We start from the raw sequence: 19,192 nt of genomic DNA on the forward strand, positions 1-19,192 counted from the left end.
TGTTACCTGGGAGAAGAGACCAACACCCACCTCGCTACAACCTCCCTTCAGGTAGTTGTGGAGAGCGATAAGGTCTCCCCTCAGCCTCCCTTTCTCCAGACTAAACAATCCCAGTTCCCTCAGCCGCTCCTCATAAGACTTGTGCTCTAGACCCTTCACCAGCTTCACTGCCCTTCTTTGGACTTGCTCCAGCACCTCAATGGCACACCAATGTTTGTGAGACGGTGTGCTAATGAGGTCCTTTGGTCTGCTGTCTCAGTGGAGGCAGGGGATGGAGAGCCATGAGGCAGCAGAGACGCAAGGGTTAGTGACAGGTTAGAAACTATGGAAGTGCCCAAGAACTGTCATGCAGGTGGTGGGATGAATAGCCCAACTGAAGTGCATCTACACCAATGCACGCAGCATGGGCAACAAACAGGAGGAGCTGGAAGCCGTTGTGCAGCAGGAAAACTATGACTTAGTTGCCATCACAGAAACATGGTGGGATGACTCACACAACTGGAGTGCTGCAATGGATGGTTATTAACTCTTCAGAAGGGATAGGCAAGGTAGTAGAGGCAGTGGTGTGGCCCTATATGTTAAGGAGTGTTTTGACTGTCTAGAGCTTGAGGATGGTGATGATAGGGTTGAGTGTTTACGGGTAAGAATCAGGGGGAAAGTCAACAAGGCAGATATCATGGTGGGAGACTGCTATAGACCATCTAACCAGGATGAAGAGGTAGATGAAATATTCTATAAGCAGCTTATTCCATTATGTCAGAAAATCAGTTTTAAAACTATCTGAGAAAAAAACCTGCATACACTGTTTGATACAGAGACACAAAACATCGTTCTATCTGAAATAATGCCAGCAATGGTGTTCCATCTCCAGTTATTCAACAGCAAAATTTTATGGGCATTTTCTTTGTTTTCTTCATGAGAAAAACTCCAAATACTAATTTTGGCTGCATCCACTCAAAGACCTTAAACAGGACCTTCAAAACCAGAAATTATTTTTTAAGTGCTGACTGCTGCTTTTCTCAATGACTGTAACATGACCAGTCATTGCAGACTGTGGAAATAATGGTGGAATAAGTCCACTGCTCCCAGAAACTCCAAAAGTACTGTAGCTAATCTCTCCCAACCCCTCAGTTGTGCTAGCTCAGCCACTTGCAGGACTGTACAGTAAACCAGATCAGTCCTTTTTTGTAGATTAAAATAATGCTCTGCGAAAATTGCAAAGGGGAAAATATTTTTCATCAGTTTAACTTCCCTGAAGCAGCTTCACTAGATAGTTCAGCAGACACTTGCACCAGGGCCATGATGGTTTCATGGAGGCAGGAAGGAGCAGCTGGGGTGGCGATGGAGCTGCCTGTGCTGCACTGACAGCAGAGAACTACCCGGGACTCCAGAGCTGAATTTAGCCCCTCAGAGGCAGCTTCTGGAGAAGCCTCTCTTTCTCTTGCTGTGTTGATCCCACAGGGGACCCAGGAAGAGTGGTGTCATTAGGCTCAAGTTAGCCTTTGTTAAGTATATTTGCAAAATACTGTGGTGGCTTGACCTTGGCTGGCTGCCACACACCCACCAGGCCACTCTCTCATTCCCCTTCCTCAGCAGGACAAGGCAGAAAATAAGATGGAAAAGCTTGTGGGTCGAGATAAGGACAGGGAGATTGCTCACTAGTTACCATCATGGGCAAAACAGACTCCACTTGGGGAAGATTAATTTAAATTATTGCCAATTAATAACAGAGTAGGACAGAGGACATAAAAACAAAGTTAAAAACACCTTCTACCTACCCTTCTTCTCAGGCTCAGCTTCACTCCTGAATCTTCTACCTCCACTCCCTGAGCAGTGCAGGTGGATGGGGAATGGGCATTGTGGTCAGTCCATAACACTTCGTCTTTGCTACTCTTTCCTCCTCACACATTTCCGCTGCTCCAATGTGGGGTCCCTCCCACAGGATCCAGTCCTTCATGAACTGCTCCAACATGGGTCCTTCCCACAGGCTGCTGCTCTTCAAGAACTGCCCTGGCGTGGGTCCTTTCCATGGGGTACAGTCCTTCAGGAATGGACTGTTCTGGCATGGGTCCCCCCACAAGCCACAGGTCCTGCCAGAAAACCTGCTCTAGTGTGGGCTTTGTTCCATGGGCTGCATTTCCTGCCAAGAGCCTGCTCCAGCATGGGCTCTCCACAGGGTCACAGCTTCCTTCAGGGCACATCCACTTACTTTGGCATGGGGTCCTTCATGGACTACATGCTGGATATTTGCTCCAACATGGACCCCCATGGGCTGCAGGGGGACAACCTGCACCACCATGGTCTTCACCACAGGCTGCGGGGGAATCTCTGCTCTGGTGCCTGGAGCACCTCCTCCCCTCCTCTGACCTTGGTGTCTGCAGGGCTGTTTCTCCCACATTGTTCTCACTCCTCTCTCTCACAGCTGCTGCGCAGAATTTTTTGTCTTTTCTTAAATATGCTGTTGCAGAGACGGTACCAGTGTCGCTGATGGGCTCAGCTTTGCCCAGTGCTGGTTGAAACCAGCTCTGCCTGACATGAGGGCAGCTCCTCGTGTCTTCTCACAGAAGCCACTCCTGCAGCAACCTCCCCGCCCCCGCAACATCTGGACACATAAAGCGAATAAAAATACTTAGTCCACACCGAAAAAGCAGTGGTATGTTATGAACCCAGTTATGAATCTAGTGAGTTACGTGCTTCCGTATAAATTCTTATGTGAGTTTTCATTCTTTATGGCAATGTGAACCTAATTATGAATTAAAAGGCAAAGAATAATCAGGTTGATGGGCAAGAGATAAGTAACAATCCTTTCCTCCCTTTGTTTCACACACAGATAAATTTTTAATTAAATACTTTATTAAACTGAAACTGAGGCTGGAATATGTTCCAAAAATGTAAATATAAAAACTCTTATGCAGCTGTTCAAACCATCCCTAAAAACGATACTAATGATAACCAAACACATTAAGCAACAGAAATGCACAGTAGAGCTCTTGAATAAACCTCCTTCCACATCGTGATAATACCATTCAGTAAGTTTATAAATACTGAATAAAAGTTATATCCAAGATAGAAAATATTTAATGGCAATTTCCCTCTTTTAACACAAGCCACCATCTTTCTTGAGGGCAGCTTTACTGAACACCCAGCTGTGCCAATGGGAAGCAGAAGCTGTTTTAAAATAGGTCATCATTATTAAGGAAGTGCTTAGCCTTACTTGTGTTAGGAACAGCAGTCCCTTTGAAAGACAATTTTTCATGGATTACTGTAATAAAACTCTTCTAGGCCCTTGTCAAAGAAAAACTTTGTGGTTATGAAGAGTGACAAAAAATGCTTCCAAGTCTACTCTTTGTTATTTAACCTAAGAATAAAATTAGGATTATATCATTCAATTATTTCAATAATAACAACAACAAATATACAACAGTGTCTTTATTCATTTAACGACCCACTGAACTAATGAATTTTACTGGTAAACTTTCAGGAAATCCTTATTAAAAGAGTAAACGTTGTAATTTGCGAAGTACATTGTGTATTCTTTATATGCACAATGGTTAAAAACTAAAAAAAAACCCTGATTATTAACCACTGAATCATGACTCAGCTTCCATAGTGAAACTCCAGCTTCAGTGAATGCTTTTTTTATTATTATTTTAAAGTATTATTAGGCAAAATTATAAAGTCTAAACAAAGGCACTATTTTAACTCATATTCCATTCCTTTTAATTAATGAATCTCTTACTTGTAAGTAACTGGTCCTGCTGAGTTAAGAAGTAGTTATTTATGTCTGAGAAGTTAAGTTGGGGCACAAGAGTCTGTGTGGTCATGGCCTAATTCTACAATTATTACCACTGTTGTTTGTGCAGAATAAATACGACCGTTCATACTAATGGTTAAAAATCTAACTCTTTGTTTTACCTTTCTCCAAACAAAAGATTCTTTTATACAAGAGAATATCTGTGTTATAAAGACTTTTCAAATACATGACTCAGACCAAATTTTAAACAAGAACACTTGGTAAATTCTGCGGAAGACATGTTCATATAAACACTACAAAGTAGGTAAAAACACTTATCTTCCAACCATGACTAAATAAATTCAAAATGTATAAAAGTACATCAGTACTCAGCTGAATTCCATTAAATTTGATTCATCTTTGGCCACCTGCATGTTCAGATATCAAGCAGACAGAAGAATTCAATGCTTCCAAATACCAAGTACTTCCTCTGTACTCTACCCTGAAAACACCTTTTCTTGGCTCAGTGCCTTCACAGCACCCTCTACAGCATTTTTTCAGATAAACCATAAACAGGATAGGAAAAAATATATTTGGATTTTCTGATACATATTTTTAAACATGGAAGATACAATTTTTAGAAAGAAATCTGGATATTAGGTAAAAATACAATTTTCTTCCAGTCATATTGGGGTTTTGCTTAACTTTTGAATTTCCCTGGTATTTTTGGTAAAGTTCAGCAGAATAATTAAAATTACTGCTTCACTTGAAATGGCTTCTGATGTGATATATATTAGTATGGAAGTAATATCAGCACTTCAGAAATATTTCCCATTCAGTTAAATTTACCTCCTCAAACCTGCCACTGATATGTAAATCAGACTATCAGCAAAGCATCCACAGGCATAATTTTATAACCAATCCAAAAAGCCAATAAGTTATTAAAAATCAGAACAAGAAGCTTCATTCTATTCATAAATTAAAATTAAGTTCTTATTTTCAAATAGTTTATATTATTTACTCTGATATTTCATATCTGTAATGCTACAGGTAGTTTGAGAAAAAGTAAGATTTCCCCGAAGCGATTTAACTTTAGTACAAAACACGTGTTCATCAGAAGTATAATTCTAAACACGACAGTGATGCTATTTTTCTAGCTGTTAGGTAATACATGGTTCAGCTGTCACTGTGCTGCAGTCGGTTACAAAGAATGAAATGAATCATAATTGCAATGACTAACCAAATTAATGAAAGCATGCTGAATCAAAACCCATGTTCCCAAACTGTCTTAAGGCCTGATTCAGCAAAAATATATTTGATTTCTATACCACACAATATCTTTCGCAGACACCTGGTTATCCAGGCTTTTGAAGCAAGAAAGTGCTGAATTCAGAATGCAAAGCAATTCAATAGTATGTTTTTAACAGACTACTATCAAAAGTGATCTATCAACTTGTAAATACACAGCAGCTAAATAAATATTGTTAAACCAATGGCTAACTGGCAGAAAAGAAGAAATTTAAAGCATAGAAGGTACTCAAAGAATATGTTGAAATCTCTCTAATTTCATTCATACATGGCAAAAGAGAGATGGTGAGTTATGGAAAGAAATTATCAACTTAAATTGAGTTTGTAGAGTTTTCTTTGGGTCTTAATTTTACACTGGTTTAAGTTTACAAGCAGTAGACAGATCCTGTGTTTGTAACTTCTCATCTAGCAATCAATCAGCTTCAGCTCTGAGAGTCTATCATCTGGCTCAAAATATCCATTAATCATTCTTATTGGAGAATGGCATGTGAAGACTTTCTTTGAAATGTACTTTTGTTGATAGCTATGCTTAATCCCATATGCTGGAAAGATCTATTCCATTGTCTTCTTTTAGATCTCATTCTTCGAAGGTTTTCTGAATTTAGTATAAAAGGTATACCAAATCCTAAGAATAACCTTGGACTAGAAGCAAAACACACTCAGGTTCCCAGCAGTGAGCCTCAAATAGTAAAGATATGGATAAATGAGTATGCCCTAAATAATAAATGACTACAATACAAGCAAAAGATGCAGACTGACAAACAGACTTCTAAAGATATCTGGAGAACCGTAAAAGTCTATGCCAGTAGGGAAAGTGGCTATGGCATTCTTATAAGACCAAATAGTGAAGAGTGACTCTCAAAGGCAGAACTCTGAGGGTGAGATTCAACTTACCTAGCTTAAGACCATCTAAGGAACCTGAAGGTGCACAAGTCCATGGGACCTCATGAGGTGCATCCATGGGTCCTGAGGGAACTGGCAGATGAAGTTGCTAAGCCGCTATCCATCATTTTTGAGAAGTCGTGGCAGTCTGGTGAAGTTCCCACCGACTGGAAAAGGGGAAACATAACTCCCATTTTCAAGAAGGGGAAAAAGGAAGACCTGGGAAACTACAGGCCAGTCAGTTTCACCTCTGTGCCTGGCAAGATCATGGAGCAGATCATCCTGGTAACTATACTGAGGCACACGGAAATCAAGGAGGTGATTGGTGACAGCCAACATGGCTTCACTAAGGGCAAATTGTGAGTGACAAACTTGGTGGCCTTCTACGACAGGGTTACAGCACTGGTGGATAGGGGAAGAGCAACTGATGTCATCTACCTGGACTTTTGCAAAGTGTTTAACACTGTCCCGCTTGACATCCTTGTCTCTAAATTGGAGAGATTGACTTGACAGATGGACCACTCAGTGGATAAAGAATTGGCTGGATGGTCACAATCAAAGAGTTGCAGTCAACGGCTCGATGTCCAAGTGGACACCACTGACAAGTGGCGTTCCTCAGGGGTCAGTATTGGGACCGGTGCTGTTTAACATCTTTGTCGGTGACACGAACAGTGGGATTGAGTGTGCCCTCAGCAAGTTTGCTGACGACACCAAGCTGTGCGGTGTGGTCGACACGCTGGAGGGAAGGGATGCCATCCAGAGGGACCTTGTCAGGCTTGAGAGCTGGGCCTGTGCAAACTGCATGAAGTTCAACAAGGCCAAGTGCAAGGTCCTGCATGTGGGTCAGGGCAGTCCCAAGCACAAATACAGGCTGGGTGGAGAATGGATTGAGAGCAGCCCTGAGGAGAAAGACTTGGGGGTGATGGTTGATGAGAAGCTCAACATGAGACGGCAGTGTGCGCTTGCAGCCCAGAAGGCCAACCGCATCCTGGGCTGCATCAAAAGAAGCTTGGCCAGCAGGTCGAGGGAGGTGATTCTGCCCCTCTACTCCGCTCTCATGAGACCCCACCTGCAGTACTGCGTTCAGCTCTGAGGCCCCCAACATAAGAAGGACATGGTGCTGTTGGAGGGAGTCCAGAGGAGGGCCACGAAGATGATCAGAGGGCTGGAGCACCTCTCCTATGAAGACAGGCTGAGAGAGTTGGGGCTGTTCAGCCTGGAGAAGAGAAGGCTCTGGGGAGACCTTCTAGCAGCCTTCCAGTACCTGAAGGGGGCCTACAGGAAAGCGGAAGAGGGAGTTTTTACAAGGGCATGTAGTGATAGGATGAGGGGTAATGGTATTAAACTGAAGGAGGGTAGATTTAGATTAGATATTAGGAGGAAATTCTTTCCTATGAGGGTGGTGAGACACTGGAACAGGTTGCCCAGAGAAGTTGTGGCTGCCCGCTCCCTTGCAGCATTTCAGGCCAGGTTGGATGGGGCTTTGAGCAACCTGGTCTAGGGCAGTGGGGTTGGAACTAGATGATCTTTAAGGTCCCTTCCAACTCAAACCATTCTATGACTCTATGATTCTAAGATGTCTACAATGTAGACCTCTACATGTGACACATTCACCCTATCTTCTTTCTAAGTCCATAGCCAGAAAGGGGCTCTGCAATTCATCCAGCCTATCTGAAATGTCTAATTTAAGATGAGATGGATCACATCCTAAAGGCACCTCTTTATTTCAGTTTGCTTTAAATTGAATCTAAGCAATTTCAGATTGTGCTGGTTTTGGCTGAGATAGAGTTAATTTTTTCATAGTAGCTGGTATGGGCTATGTTTTGGATTTGTGCTTGAAATAGCTACTATGAAGAAAACTAACTCTATCCCAGCCAAAAAGAGTACACATATGTAGATGTCTTTTACACTGTAGATACTCACTTCTGATCAGAAAAATCCCAGAGATTCTCTGGGCTCAAAATTTAACCCAAGCTCTAAATGTTGTAACACAGGAATGAAAAAGATACCAAAACTGAGGCAAACATTTTCATTAACCAAGCAGTCCTATGAGTGCTGAACCTAAAGAAGTATGATTTTGTGAGGACTCGCAGCTCGATTGACTTATTTTGATGTTTATGGTTGTTTGTCCCATATAAGGACTCCTTGGTATGTAACATGGTCTGAGCAGACTTTTCCACAGGCAGGAGTGTGGACAATCCCTTTCCACTACCCATCTAATTATTTTCATTAGACTCTTAGTATTTAAATATTTGGGACCTCAACTTTTTTGCCAAATTTGTAGTAAGTCAGCCAACAGCTTCCACAGACTGAATAAATATAGCAGAAAACACAACTGTTTCCCTTACAATAGCGTAGCAGTTATGTCTTTCCAAGGAGGTACAAGACCTGTGTTGTAGACCGTTCTCGGCTTGAGGAGATTTGAACACAGCTCTCTCTTCCCTAACGAACAAGCTATGGGCAAAACTGGAATAAGATTATTCCACATCCTACCAGTGAAGATGTGCAACTGTGCAGTCAAGAATGTGAATGTATGGACAAGCAAGAGAAAGTCTCAGTAGCTCTGTGATTAGTATACTCTCTAGAGACAAATCCTCGTTCTTGCTCCAAGGGCTGTTTGCACATTTTATTTAAGCACTCTAATGCAAAATTCATAAATGGCATCTGATACAGACAGAACACAATTCAACAGAGATGAAGAAAAACCCTATGCATAGCTGAGGTAATTGACTTCAAAATACAAGATGAGGAAGGATTGATTCAACAGCAGTTCTTCAGAAAGGCACATTGAAGGTATAGTAGATCACAAGCTGACCATGAGTCCATAGGGCCATATCACAACAAAAAACCCAAATGCACATGACACTGGCTGTACAAGGAAAGCATTCTGTGCAAGACACCTGGTATTGTCCTTGTGCTTTCCCCATAAACTTTTCTTTGAAATACTGTGTCTAGTTTGGGACATTGTATTTCAAAAAAAAATATCAGTTAGAAAGTATATAAAGAAAAGCAACAAGAATGGCCAAAATTCTAAAAAATATGACCTGTTGAGTCTACAGAAAGGCAATGATGAGAATCTACAGGAGGAGATATGATAACATCTGTGAAATATACAAAAGATTGCTGCAAACAGAAAAGTAATAGACTGCTCTGAATTTCCGTTGAGGACAGAGTAAGTAGCAAATGGCAGGAAAGAGATTTAGGTTTAACAGTAGGGGAAAAAATCTAGTGGTAAGGATAAGCAGCAGTACAGGTTGGGGGTTGACCTGATGGAAAGCAGCTCTGTGGAGAAGGTCCTGGGAGTTGTGGTGGACAAGAAGTTCACCTTTAGCCAACTACGTGCCCTTGTGGCCAGGAAGGCCAATGGTATCCTGGGGTGCATTAGGAAGAGTGTGGCCAGCAGGTCGAAGGAGGTTATGCTCCCCCTCCACACTGCCCTAGTGAGGCCACACCTGGAGTACTGCGTGCAGTTCTGGGCCCCCCAGTTCAAGAAAGACAAGGAACTACTGGAGAGAGTCCAGGAGGGATTGGAGAGAGTCCAGTGGAGGGCTACAAAGATGATTAGAGGACTGGAGCATCTCTTACGAGGAGAGGCTGAGAGAGCTGAGTCTGTTTAGCCTGGAGAAGAAAAGACTGAGGGGGGATCTTATCAATACTTACAAATAGCTTACAGGTGGGTGTCAAGAGGAGGGGGCCAGACTCTTCTCAGTGGTGCCCAGTGTCAGGACAAGGGGCAACTGGCACAAATCGAAACATGGGAAGTTCCATGTAAATATGAGGAAAAACTTTACTTTGCGGGTGACAGAGCACTGGAACAGGCTGCCCAGGGAGGCTGTGGAGTCTCCTTCTCTGGAGATATTCAAAACCTACCTGGATGCGACCCTGTGCAACGTGCTCTAGGGGAACCTGCTTTGGCAGGGGGTTGGACTAGACGATCTCCAGAGGTCCCTTCCAACCCCAACCATTCTGTGAACCTGTAATAATGACTCTGAGCGAGAAAAAAGGAATCTCCATCCTTGGTTAGATCAGTAGTCAGATTCGTTGTTCCCATACCTTTCAGTAGTAAACTATCATTTGAAAAAAACATTTCACACTGTATCCAAGAGTTTTACCCTAAGATCTATTTGACCCACTCCTCACCTTCTCCTATGTAGGCAGCACAGCTCTTGCAGAGCTGATAAGCTTAAATTCTGTGTATCATCTGTTATGTGCCCTTGCCTCGGCCATAAAGCCTATTTATTTCACTGGCTAGGTGGGCCCTCACAGTTTGGAATCGCTAGATTAGACAAGTAAGTGTCAGGAATTGCTGTCTTACAGTTGGTCGTACCTCGAGGCAAAGCACGAATTGGAAGACCTCTTGAGGTACCAACCAGCACAATTTTATGTTATTCTATGTGTTATCTGGGCTTTAAACAGCTTTAAAAGCATTATTTCTCACTCATCCTTTCTGTGAAGAGAAAAATGTATAGATGCACCAAGAGTTAGAGTAACAGTATATGGAAAAAGATTTCTTGCTAACACACTGGAGTGCTCATTTCTGAAAAGTTATATGAAAGGTGGTTGCAAAACATTTTCCAAAAAAGGCTGACTGCTTCTAACTCACAATTTTATTTAAAGGTCAAAACATTTGGTGTCCCTCATATGCTTAAGATAATACACATTCTAAAGACAGACTGCCCTCACAAATACATAGAACCAAAATGCCACGTTATATCAAATACTTAGTAATGATATATGATCTGTGAGATATTCTATGTACAAATACAATATAATATTTGCTATAAGAAACTATTTACCTTAAAAATATGAAATAAAGAAAGAATAAGTCATCAGGAAGTATTTAAACAACTTCGTATGAGAGTTAAGAAGAAAGAACCAACCCCACAGAGACAGTAAAAAGAAAACCACTTTTTTATGTTTTATTTAAAGTTTAAAGATTTTCTTTGTCAATTTTCTAAATAGAAGCACTTGGACTATTTTGAAACACAAGTTCAGCTCTCACTAACTCCTGCTAGAACAAACAGGATATCTCACTATGGTTTTAATAAAAGAGTTTAAAGTCCAAATCAAAGATATTCTTTAGGTTCTCATGTCAAAACTTCAAAACTCCAAAACTCCAAAACTCCAAACTTCTTAAATGCACTATTCCTCTCCGATACAATCTTGTACTGTTACATTAACTCTTTTATGATCTCAGTCCTGATGGATCCCTTTGCAGCTTCAAGACAATACCTTGGAGAAACAACATGACGAAACAGCCAGAAAATAATATCATGCAGAAGCAGCTTTCCAGCACAGCACTGATTCTGCAGTTTCATTGTATCACCAGAAGTTTAACAAATCACGAGACGCAGCTACCAGAATTTATGGAGCTTACAAAAGCACTACCAGATTAGATGTAAACTGTTCTTATAAATAAACTATAATAAACCTTCAACAGACAGTTATACTTCAAGGACGTAACAGTTTCTCCTGTTACACCACATAGTCCTGCAAAAGAGACAAAATCTAGACTCAGTAAGCATTGAAAACAATGCGGTTTGATTTGAACTGAAGATTCAAAGTATGAATTAATTTGTCTGAAAGACATCTGATTTTGAATGCCATTTTCTAAACACTTCGTATTTAAAGAGATTCTTCCTGCTTATGAGTTTAAATTAAGAAGACTCACTCTTGCCCACTTATAAAGAGATTAGGTTGTCTATGATAACTTGTAGCTATTAACCACGATATAGTAAGGCATATGATTAAGACAGCCCACGTGATCTAATTTTAACTCAAAAAATCATCCCCACCCCAAAGCTCATTGTTAAGGTGTAATGTCTGTTGCAGTCAAACAAGTACAGAAGAGATCATAACTCATCATTTCTTGTGTTCTTTTGGGTTTTACCTCCTTAAGTTCCTGTCAAAACAAAAGCCATCAGAGAAGATTTTGAGGAAAAAGTAAAGATGGCAACACAAAAAAAATCCTTCTTGGAAAAGGTAGGCCTAATGCACTTAAAAACTTTCATAGCCTTCTGATTGACTGTGAATATGACAGTAAAACTTTGAGGAAGCCAGTAAAGCAGAGAGGTGAGAGGTGGCATTCAGCTCAAGAAAATTCCCAGGACTGTCAGTCTACCTTACAGATAAAAACTGAACATTTATATACATGGCTAATTTCACATTCCACTGGATTAAATTTCAAAGTTCAAGCCATTATATTACTTTTTCCTCCTTATTATGGAACTTTGAATATGTTACAACTATTTTAAAACTTCATCGGCAGGGTAAAAACACATTTTATATCAGTTCTGTAGTAACCTATCACTTCTGAGTGTTTTTGCACTTACAACATATACACTAATTAAGCTGTTCTTTCAATGGAAAAATCAATTATTTGACATTCTCAGTTATTTAGACATTACCCAGCTCACAGATGCATGCAGACAAAATCCAGAATGGACCATTCAGCCCCCTAAGCTCACCTCCAGACAGCACTGAACTTCACCCAGTCAACACTTTCTAGGATAACGTCTCAGTGCCTTAAATTATGATCTGCGCTCTTGTCTTTCAGATGTAAAATTAAATGTTTTCTTCTTTTTGCTTCAAAGAAGTGCAAAAGCAGATATATTTGACAAAATTTCAGAAAGCACATACTTGCTGGTGTTAAATATCTATTTTTTGGATTCTTTGTTAACTAAACCCTGTATCAGCTTTTCTGGTTTTGAGCCCCATATGATGTCAGGCCTTTCTACATCCAACCCATCCTGCTTGTACTTCTTGAATGTGGGAACATCAGCACTATTGCAGTCTTCTGAAAATTTACTCAACATTAGCAAGCGCAGTAATTAGTGTAACTGCCAGTCTGTATAATCTCCAAATACATTCTGCTTAGTCACTAAGAGGAAGTACTAATGCTATTATTTGTAGACAGCGCCCAAAAGTGTGCTAGATGCTTTAGAGAACAGTTGTAAACACTTAGTCTTCTTGAACAGCAAACGGTACAAGCCGTAACATCCTGACAAGTGTTATCTATAGTACAACATGCCTAAGCATGTGGTAAGAGAGAAGAGTAAGGAATACCAACAATTTTGAGAGAAGCCCAAAAAGCAGTACAAATTGTCAAAACAAAAGAAAGAGGAGATGATAAAGAATATCAGGAGGGCACAGAGAATGAGGTTGTAGGAAAGGGAAAGGGCAGGGAAGAAAGCAGGGCAAGGAAAGGGACAGCTATCTTCCTCAACTATATATTTTTGTATAACTTCCACTATCACTTATTTTACACTGCATGAAGTTATTACTTTTAAAGTCACCTTGACCATATTTTATTTTATAATATATAGAAACAAGAGCAAAATGATGAGTGGTGTAGCAATGGACTGTTCTGATCAGCACTCCAGATTAAGACAAAATGCAGTGTAAAGTTATGGAAGCATAACTTAAACAACTAACATTGCCTGGAGTCCTAGTTTACTGTCTAGCTAAAAGCAAATCTTTTTGCATTACCCTATAAACTTAGGAAATTCCCATATACATATCTCTATTTTCAAAAAACAAAACCAGTAATCACCACCTACATCTTTTTCATCCCTCCAGCCCCAAATTCCAAACCTTAAACGGTCAATGCTTTTAAAGCAGTGTAAATCTGAGTTGATTATTTATAAAGCGGGATAATTCTTTATAAAGTAGGATAATTCTTTATAAAGCAGGATAATTATTTATAAAGCAGTACAATAGCTTTGTGAGGAGGATATTTGCACTGCTGTGACTCACAGCCATCAATCTATTGCTTCCTCTCCTCCTGGCCCAGCATCCTGCCCTATATCTCACTCACCCACAGTGCCACACAGAGCATACACAGGCTAGCTTCTTTGAGGTCTGCTTGTCGGAGATTTTTGTTTCAGTCAGTGCAGCTACTCAATTTTTACCATGGCTGTGCAATCATGGGCACAGCAGCTGAGCACACACAAGGCTGCTGTCAATTGCACCTTCCTAAAGCTTACTCTGGAGTTGACAGTGGCGGCTAACAGAGAGCCACCACTCCCTAGCTAGCCCACTGTGTTTCCATTTGTCTTCTCCCTCTGAATAAAACAGATGACAATGCCAGTTGATTTCAGCCACACTCACGTACAAAAAAGATCCTTTATAAGGACCTCATGGTGAACCTATGATGCTTTGCAAATAGATGACAAGATGGATGATTTCATAATGAAATTTCTCTTGGGAAAACTGGTCTTCTACTGGGCCAAACTGTCCATACCTGTGAAAAGCTTGAATGTATGTATTTTCAGAGCTGCGACTCTGACTTTACAAGGACAGCTTTTTATCTTTAGAATCACTAGGCAAAGGAGCTGGAAACTCATGATCCTGCAAGTAGAAAAGTGTATATGCACATTACACAGGCTGAAACATAAGTCTTAACAAATAATGTCAGCACTCTAGCATCTTCCACAAATCTTTTTTCTGCGTGCATCCTCTCAAGCCGATCCTTAGATATAGAAATAAAGTACAAATGAAAAGTAAAAAAAGCACAAGACTGATCCCATAAATCAATCCATATGGAGGAAAAGTGCTATCTAAAATCTCTTAGAAAGCTTACACACACAAAGCTAGAATTTATAAGAGGAAGGATGTGCATAATGTAAAGGAAAAGGCATCACCAAAAGTTCTATGCTATATGCATGAAAGTAAAACACCCACAAAGATAAAAGTTGAAAATATGTAAATATTCCTATAACAGCAGAGAAGGACATACACCCAGTATACAGACACAAATTCACTCTCTCTGAGTGTCATGCATCTTGCATATTAAATATTATGCAAAATATATGTTCAATAACATTGTCAAAAAGGCACCTTCTTAGTACATAATATTCAAAGTGCACTTCAAGGGTCCCAAAAATTCCTGAAGAGAGACAGCCAGAGCAGCAGAGTTTGCTGCCCATCCTCCTTTTTAAAGCAGAAGCTCTGCCACAGGAACACAGTGCCCATCTGTAGCTAGGAGCAGTTCACAGACCGAACCAGGCCAAAGGAGAGAGCAAGTCTGGAAAGTTTCTGTGCTCCATGCCATCATGTTCCAGCAAATCCTGGCAAGAATTCATGCTGACCTGATCACTATTAGTTGCTACAGATTACAACTCAGTACCATCTGCATTTCCTTTCCCCCAAAAGAGTAAAACAAGCATAAGGGGAAGAAGTTATGTATCTATTTTAAATCCACACATATTTACCCCAGGGAGTGAAAGGAAAAGAATAAATAGTCCACATTACAGATGTGAGTCACACTACTTAATGCACTTTTGGAAGATGCTCAAATACCACAGTGACAGGCACAGCAAAAGAGTATGAAAAGCACAAAATAGAAATAGAATGGAGAAAGGAAGTAGAGCCCAGGGATGAGCCATTCATATTGACACTCAGCCACCATAAATTATCAAAAAAATTAGAGGAAATCCATGCCTTCCCCTTTCTACAACATTTGAACAGTTCTTGTGATAATATCGCTAAATGTCAACTCTTGTTTTCAGGATCTTTTTTATCCTCTCATATTTTGTCCATGGAATGAAATGACACAATTTTATTGCTTAGTCAGACAAAAATACCTTCCACTTCAAAAGGAGCTTGCCTTCGAGGAGAATTACACTTGAACAAAGACTGCAGGATTTAGCTCTATATTTATCTCTATGCAATAACAGTAGCTCATTCATATAAATATGGGGGTTTCTTCTTATTTCTTTTCTCTTGACAGAAGGAAAACATCTGTCAAGAGAATCAAAGTCAGTAATATCTACCTTAAAATACAGAACAAGCTCTGGTATGACTTTGGTGGAGGGTTGTGCTTAACAAATCTGTAGATATTTTCAGAATAAACATGTACCTGATGGTTCAAGGAGCCACTTCACTTTAAGAAAAATGGAACTGGTGAGTTATTCATCTGACACCAGATCACTTCTCAGTATCCTGTAAAATATTGTGGGCCATCTATCCAAATTCCATTGACAACAGCGTTTTCCTAAGAGAGCTTTTTAGGCTATCCTTTGTGTATAAAGTTCACGACATACCATTTCCCTCACGTCTTACACAGAACTCAAGAGGAAGCTTTAGTGAGACGTAATGAAAAACTAAACCCCACACGAAGTTTATAGTTTATCTTTAGATGTGATGAAGGCCTTTCTTTTTATCCATTGTCTGCTTCCAAGATTCTGAAGATTACAAATGAAAACAGTTCTGTTGCATTTCTTAAGTTGTTTTTACTTTGTCATTACTTGAGAACAGTTTATTCTTCATTTGTAAGCTTAACAGTTCAAGTTGATCCTATTGTCATACTGAAATCGTACTTTATGTTGGATCACAAATATTATAGTCCACAACAAAAGTTGCCAGGAGCCTTCTTTAAAACTGTAATGCTATTATACATTTAAACTGCACTTGAACAATTTTCCATTTCCTTCTTTGTTAACGATTTTTAAGAGTACAGAAATTTTAGACAAAAATTTGCATTTATTTTTATATGCCACACAACTTAGCAATGTAAAGGAGTCTAAATTGCTTTAAAATAAAAGTATCACAATAGCAAGCAAATTGTATAGCATGAGACTGAGAGGTAGTGATCAAACAAGGTATGGCACTTTATTTCCAGTGCTCACATTACACTGACATTCTTCATAATGTTCACCCAGTAAAAAATCTATTTAAACAGACATTGAAATGTTTTTAGGAGATCACCTCACAGTTCAGTAGCTGTCACACAAATGATACCTTAAGTTTTCATTATGACACTAACAATAATGCAATGAATCCTGGAAACAGACTTCCAAATTCAGCAACTAAAGCCCAGAAGACAGCTTCCGGGCACTGAGGGTGAAGGGCCAGCTGCAGTTAACATGTCGAAGACACAAGATTAATTTGGTATAAACGAACGCTTAGTGCTTCAGCTTCACCATACTCATAAAAGTCATGTCCACGATACTAGTAGCTTTGCTTATTTTTAAGCCCTTAGAAGTGAGCGTGACTGCTCCGCCACGGAGGGAGAACAGTGTTCTTGAGTTCCCTCGGTGCCTCCCAGCCAGGCGAGGGAAGGACACGACCCGAGCCGCTGCCGAGAGCGGGACCACCCCGCCTCCAACAAGGCCGGTTCCCCCCTCGCGTGTGGGACACAGAGCAGGGGGAAAGCTCCCGCTTCCCCGTCCCCGCGCGCTTCACACCGCGCCCGGGCAGCAGCGGCAGGGAGAGACCCCGCGCCGCCGGGCCGGGGCCGCCTAGCCCTGCGCAGGGCTGCCGGGGAGCCCCCGCCCCGGACAGCTCCCGCTGCCGGAGCCGGGCCGCCCCCGCCCCGGACAGCTCCCGCTGCCGGAGCCGGGCCGCCACCGCCCCGGACAGCTCCCGCTGCCGGAGCCGGGCCGCCACCGCCCCGGACAGCTCCCGGTGCTGGAGCCGAGCCGCCGCCGCCCCGGACAGCTCCCGCTGCCGGAGCCGGGCCGCCGCTGCCTCCCATGCCCGCGCCAGGCGGGCGGCAGGACGCCCCGCTTCCCCCGGTGCCGGGGGTCCCGCTTGGAAAGAGCAGCGGGGCGGGGGCAGGCGGCAGACACGTTGTCGGGGGAAGATGGCGGCTGTGGCAAACCCACCCAGCGAGACGGCCGGAGCCTAGGCCCCGGCAGTCCCTCTCTGCCCCGGGCGGCCAGGCCAGCGCCGGGCAGGGCCGCCGCCGCCAGCCCGGAGCCCGCCGCGCCCCCGGGACGGGGCCCGATGCCGCCGATCCGCCCCCTCCGGCGGCGCCAACCACCGCCTCGACCCCACCCCGTCTTCCTCTTGATGGCACACGCCGGGTGAGAACGGCACCTGTGCGGCCATGTTGGGCGCCTTGCCCCCGCCAGCGCCGGGGCGTGTGGAGCCAGAGCCGCCGCGCCGCCTCCCGCCCCGCGGAGCGCGGTTGAGGCAGGCGGCGAGCCCGGGCCGCGGCGCCCTGCCCGCCCGGCGTCCTCCCGGCCCCGTCTCTGCCCGCTCCCGCGGCGGCAGGTCCCCCCCCTGTGCCCCACACTCGCCCGGTGACGGGCAGCCGCCGGGGCACGGCCGGCGGCGAGAGACACCCCTGCCCGCCCCCGGCCGCCCGGCCCCTCTCTTCCACCCCGACCGTGCCGCCCCCGAGGCCGGGAAGGAGACCTCCGCGGCCGTGGGCCGGGAGGACGAGGAAGGGATGCGCTCGCCCTTACTTGAGCACAGATTGCTCCTTCTCCTCTTCCTTCTTCTGGCGGTCCATGACGGCCAGGATGATCTTCCGCTCTTCCTCCGTGAGGTGGCTGAGGTCGGGCATCTCGGGCTGAGGAGCCAGAGGAGGCTGAGGAGCACCGGGGCCGCCCCGGGGCCCGGCGGGAGCCGACATGTTTGGTGGGAGCTCACCGCCGCTACGGGAAGCGCTGCCCTAACTCCAGCGGCCGCGGCGGCACCAGCGGGAGCGGCCGGCGCCGGGAGAAGCACATACAAATCAATACCCTGTAATCAACCGGCAGCCTAATGACGGCCCCGCCGGGGAGGGGCGGGGTGGCCGGCAGCCCCGACCTCGCTCCCACCCGCTCGGCCGCCGGCTCGCCGGGGGCAGCGGGGAGGACGGGGACGGCGGGGCCTGAGGGGCGAGCAGGGGGAGCGGGGAGGGGAAGAGGGCAGCGCCGGGAGAGGAAGGGCCAGAGGGCGGGGTGGGGAGGGAGAGGGGAAAGGGCAGGCTTAGCCGCGGGAGCGCTGTGATTTGGGTGCGAGCGAGATTATCCCAACCCCGAGCACCCAGCGGGGAGAGGGGGGACGGAGCCAGCGGCGGCGGGGCAGGAGACTGGGGCAGAGGCCACCGGAGGGGCGAGGTGGGAGGCGTGCGAGAGCGGAGCCCCGGTGCCCCGGGGCGCGCAGCGGGGGAAGCCCCAGCGGGCGAGCGCCAGTCCCGGCCGCCGGCCGCGGCTCATAATTCCTCGCCGCCGTCCATGGAGGGGGCCGCGGGGCGCCGCGTCCGCCTCCCGCCGCCGCCGCCTCCCGCCGCCGCTCCTCGGCCGGGCCACGCCGCTTCCTGCCGCCGCCTCGCTTGGCTGGTGCCCTCTCGGCTGCGGGATGGAGTCAGCCTAACCCATGGCATAGCGGAGAGCCGGAGTCACGGGAGGGGGCTCCGCATCGCCCCGACGCCTCCCCCAGCGGAGCGGCGCGGGGCCCGGCTGCCGCCCCTAGCGGCGCCGCGCGGGCTGGGCGGCGGGGGGCGGCGGGCGGCAGCTGCCCTTATTTATTTATTTATCCCCGTACAAAAAAAAACGG

At 44.4% G+C, this 19,192-nt stretch overlaps 1 protein-coding gene across 25 annotated transcripts in view; it reads right to left on the minus strand.

Annotated features, from left to right (window-relative positions):
• The window catches only part of RIMS2 (regulating synaptic membrane exocytosis 2), a 531,876-nt gene extending 513,592 nt beyond the window's left edge, over positions 1-18,284 (minus strand). For all 25 annotated transcript variants that reach the window (XM_068395878.1, XM_068395859.1, XM_068395866.1 and 22 more), the window contains exon 1: positions 18,115-18,284. In XM_068395878.1, the coding sequence (XP_068251979.1) occupies positions 18,115-18,284 (170 nt within the window). The remainder of the gene's footprint in view (positions 1-18,114) is intronic.
• Positions 18,285-19,192: the final 908 nt, after the last annotated feature.

The sequence above is a fragment of the Nyctibius grandis genome, chromosome 3, assembly GCF_013368605.1.
Source record: "Nyctibius grandis isolate bNycGra1 chromosome 3, bNycGra1.pri, whole genome shotgun sequence".
Classification (NCBI taxonomy): Eukaryota; Metazoa; Chordata; class Aves; order Nyctibiiformes; family Nyctibiidae; genus Nyctibius; species Nyctibius grandis.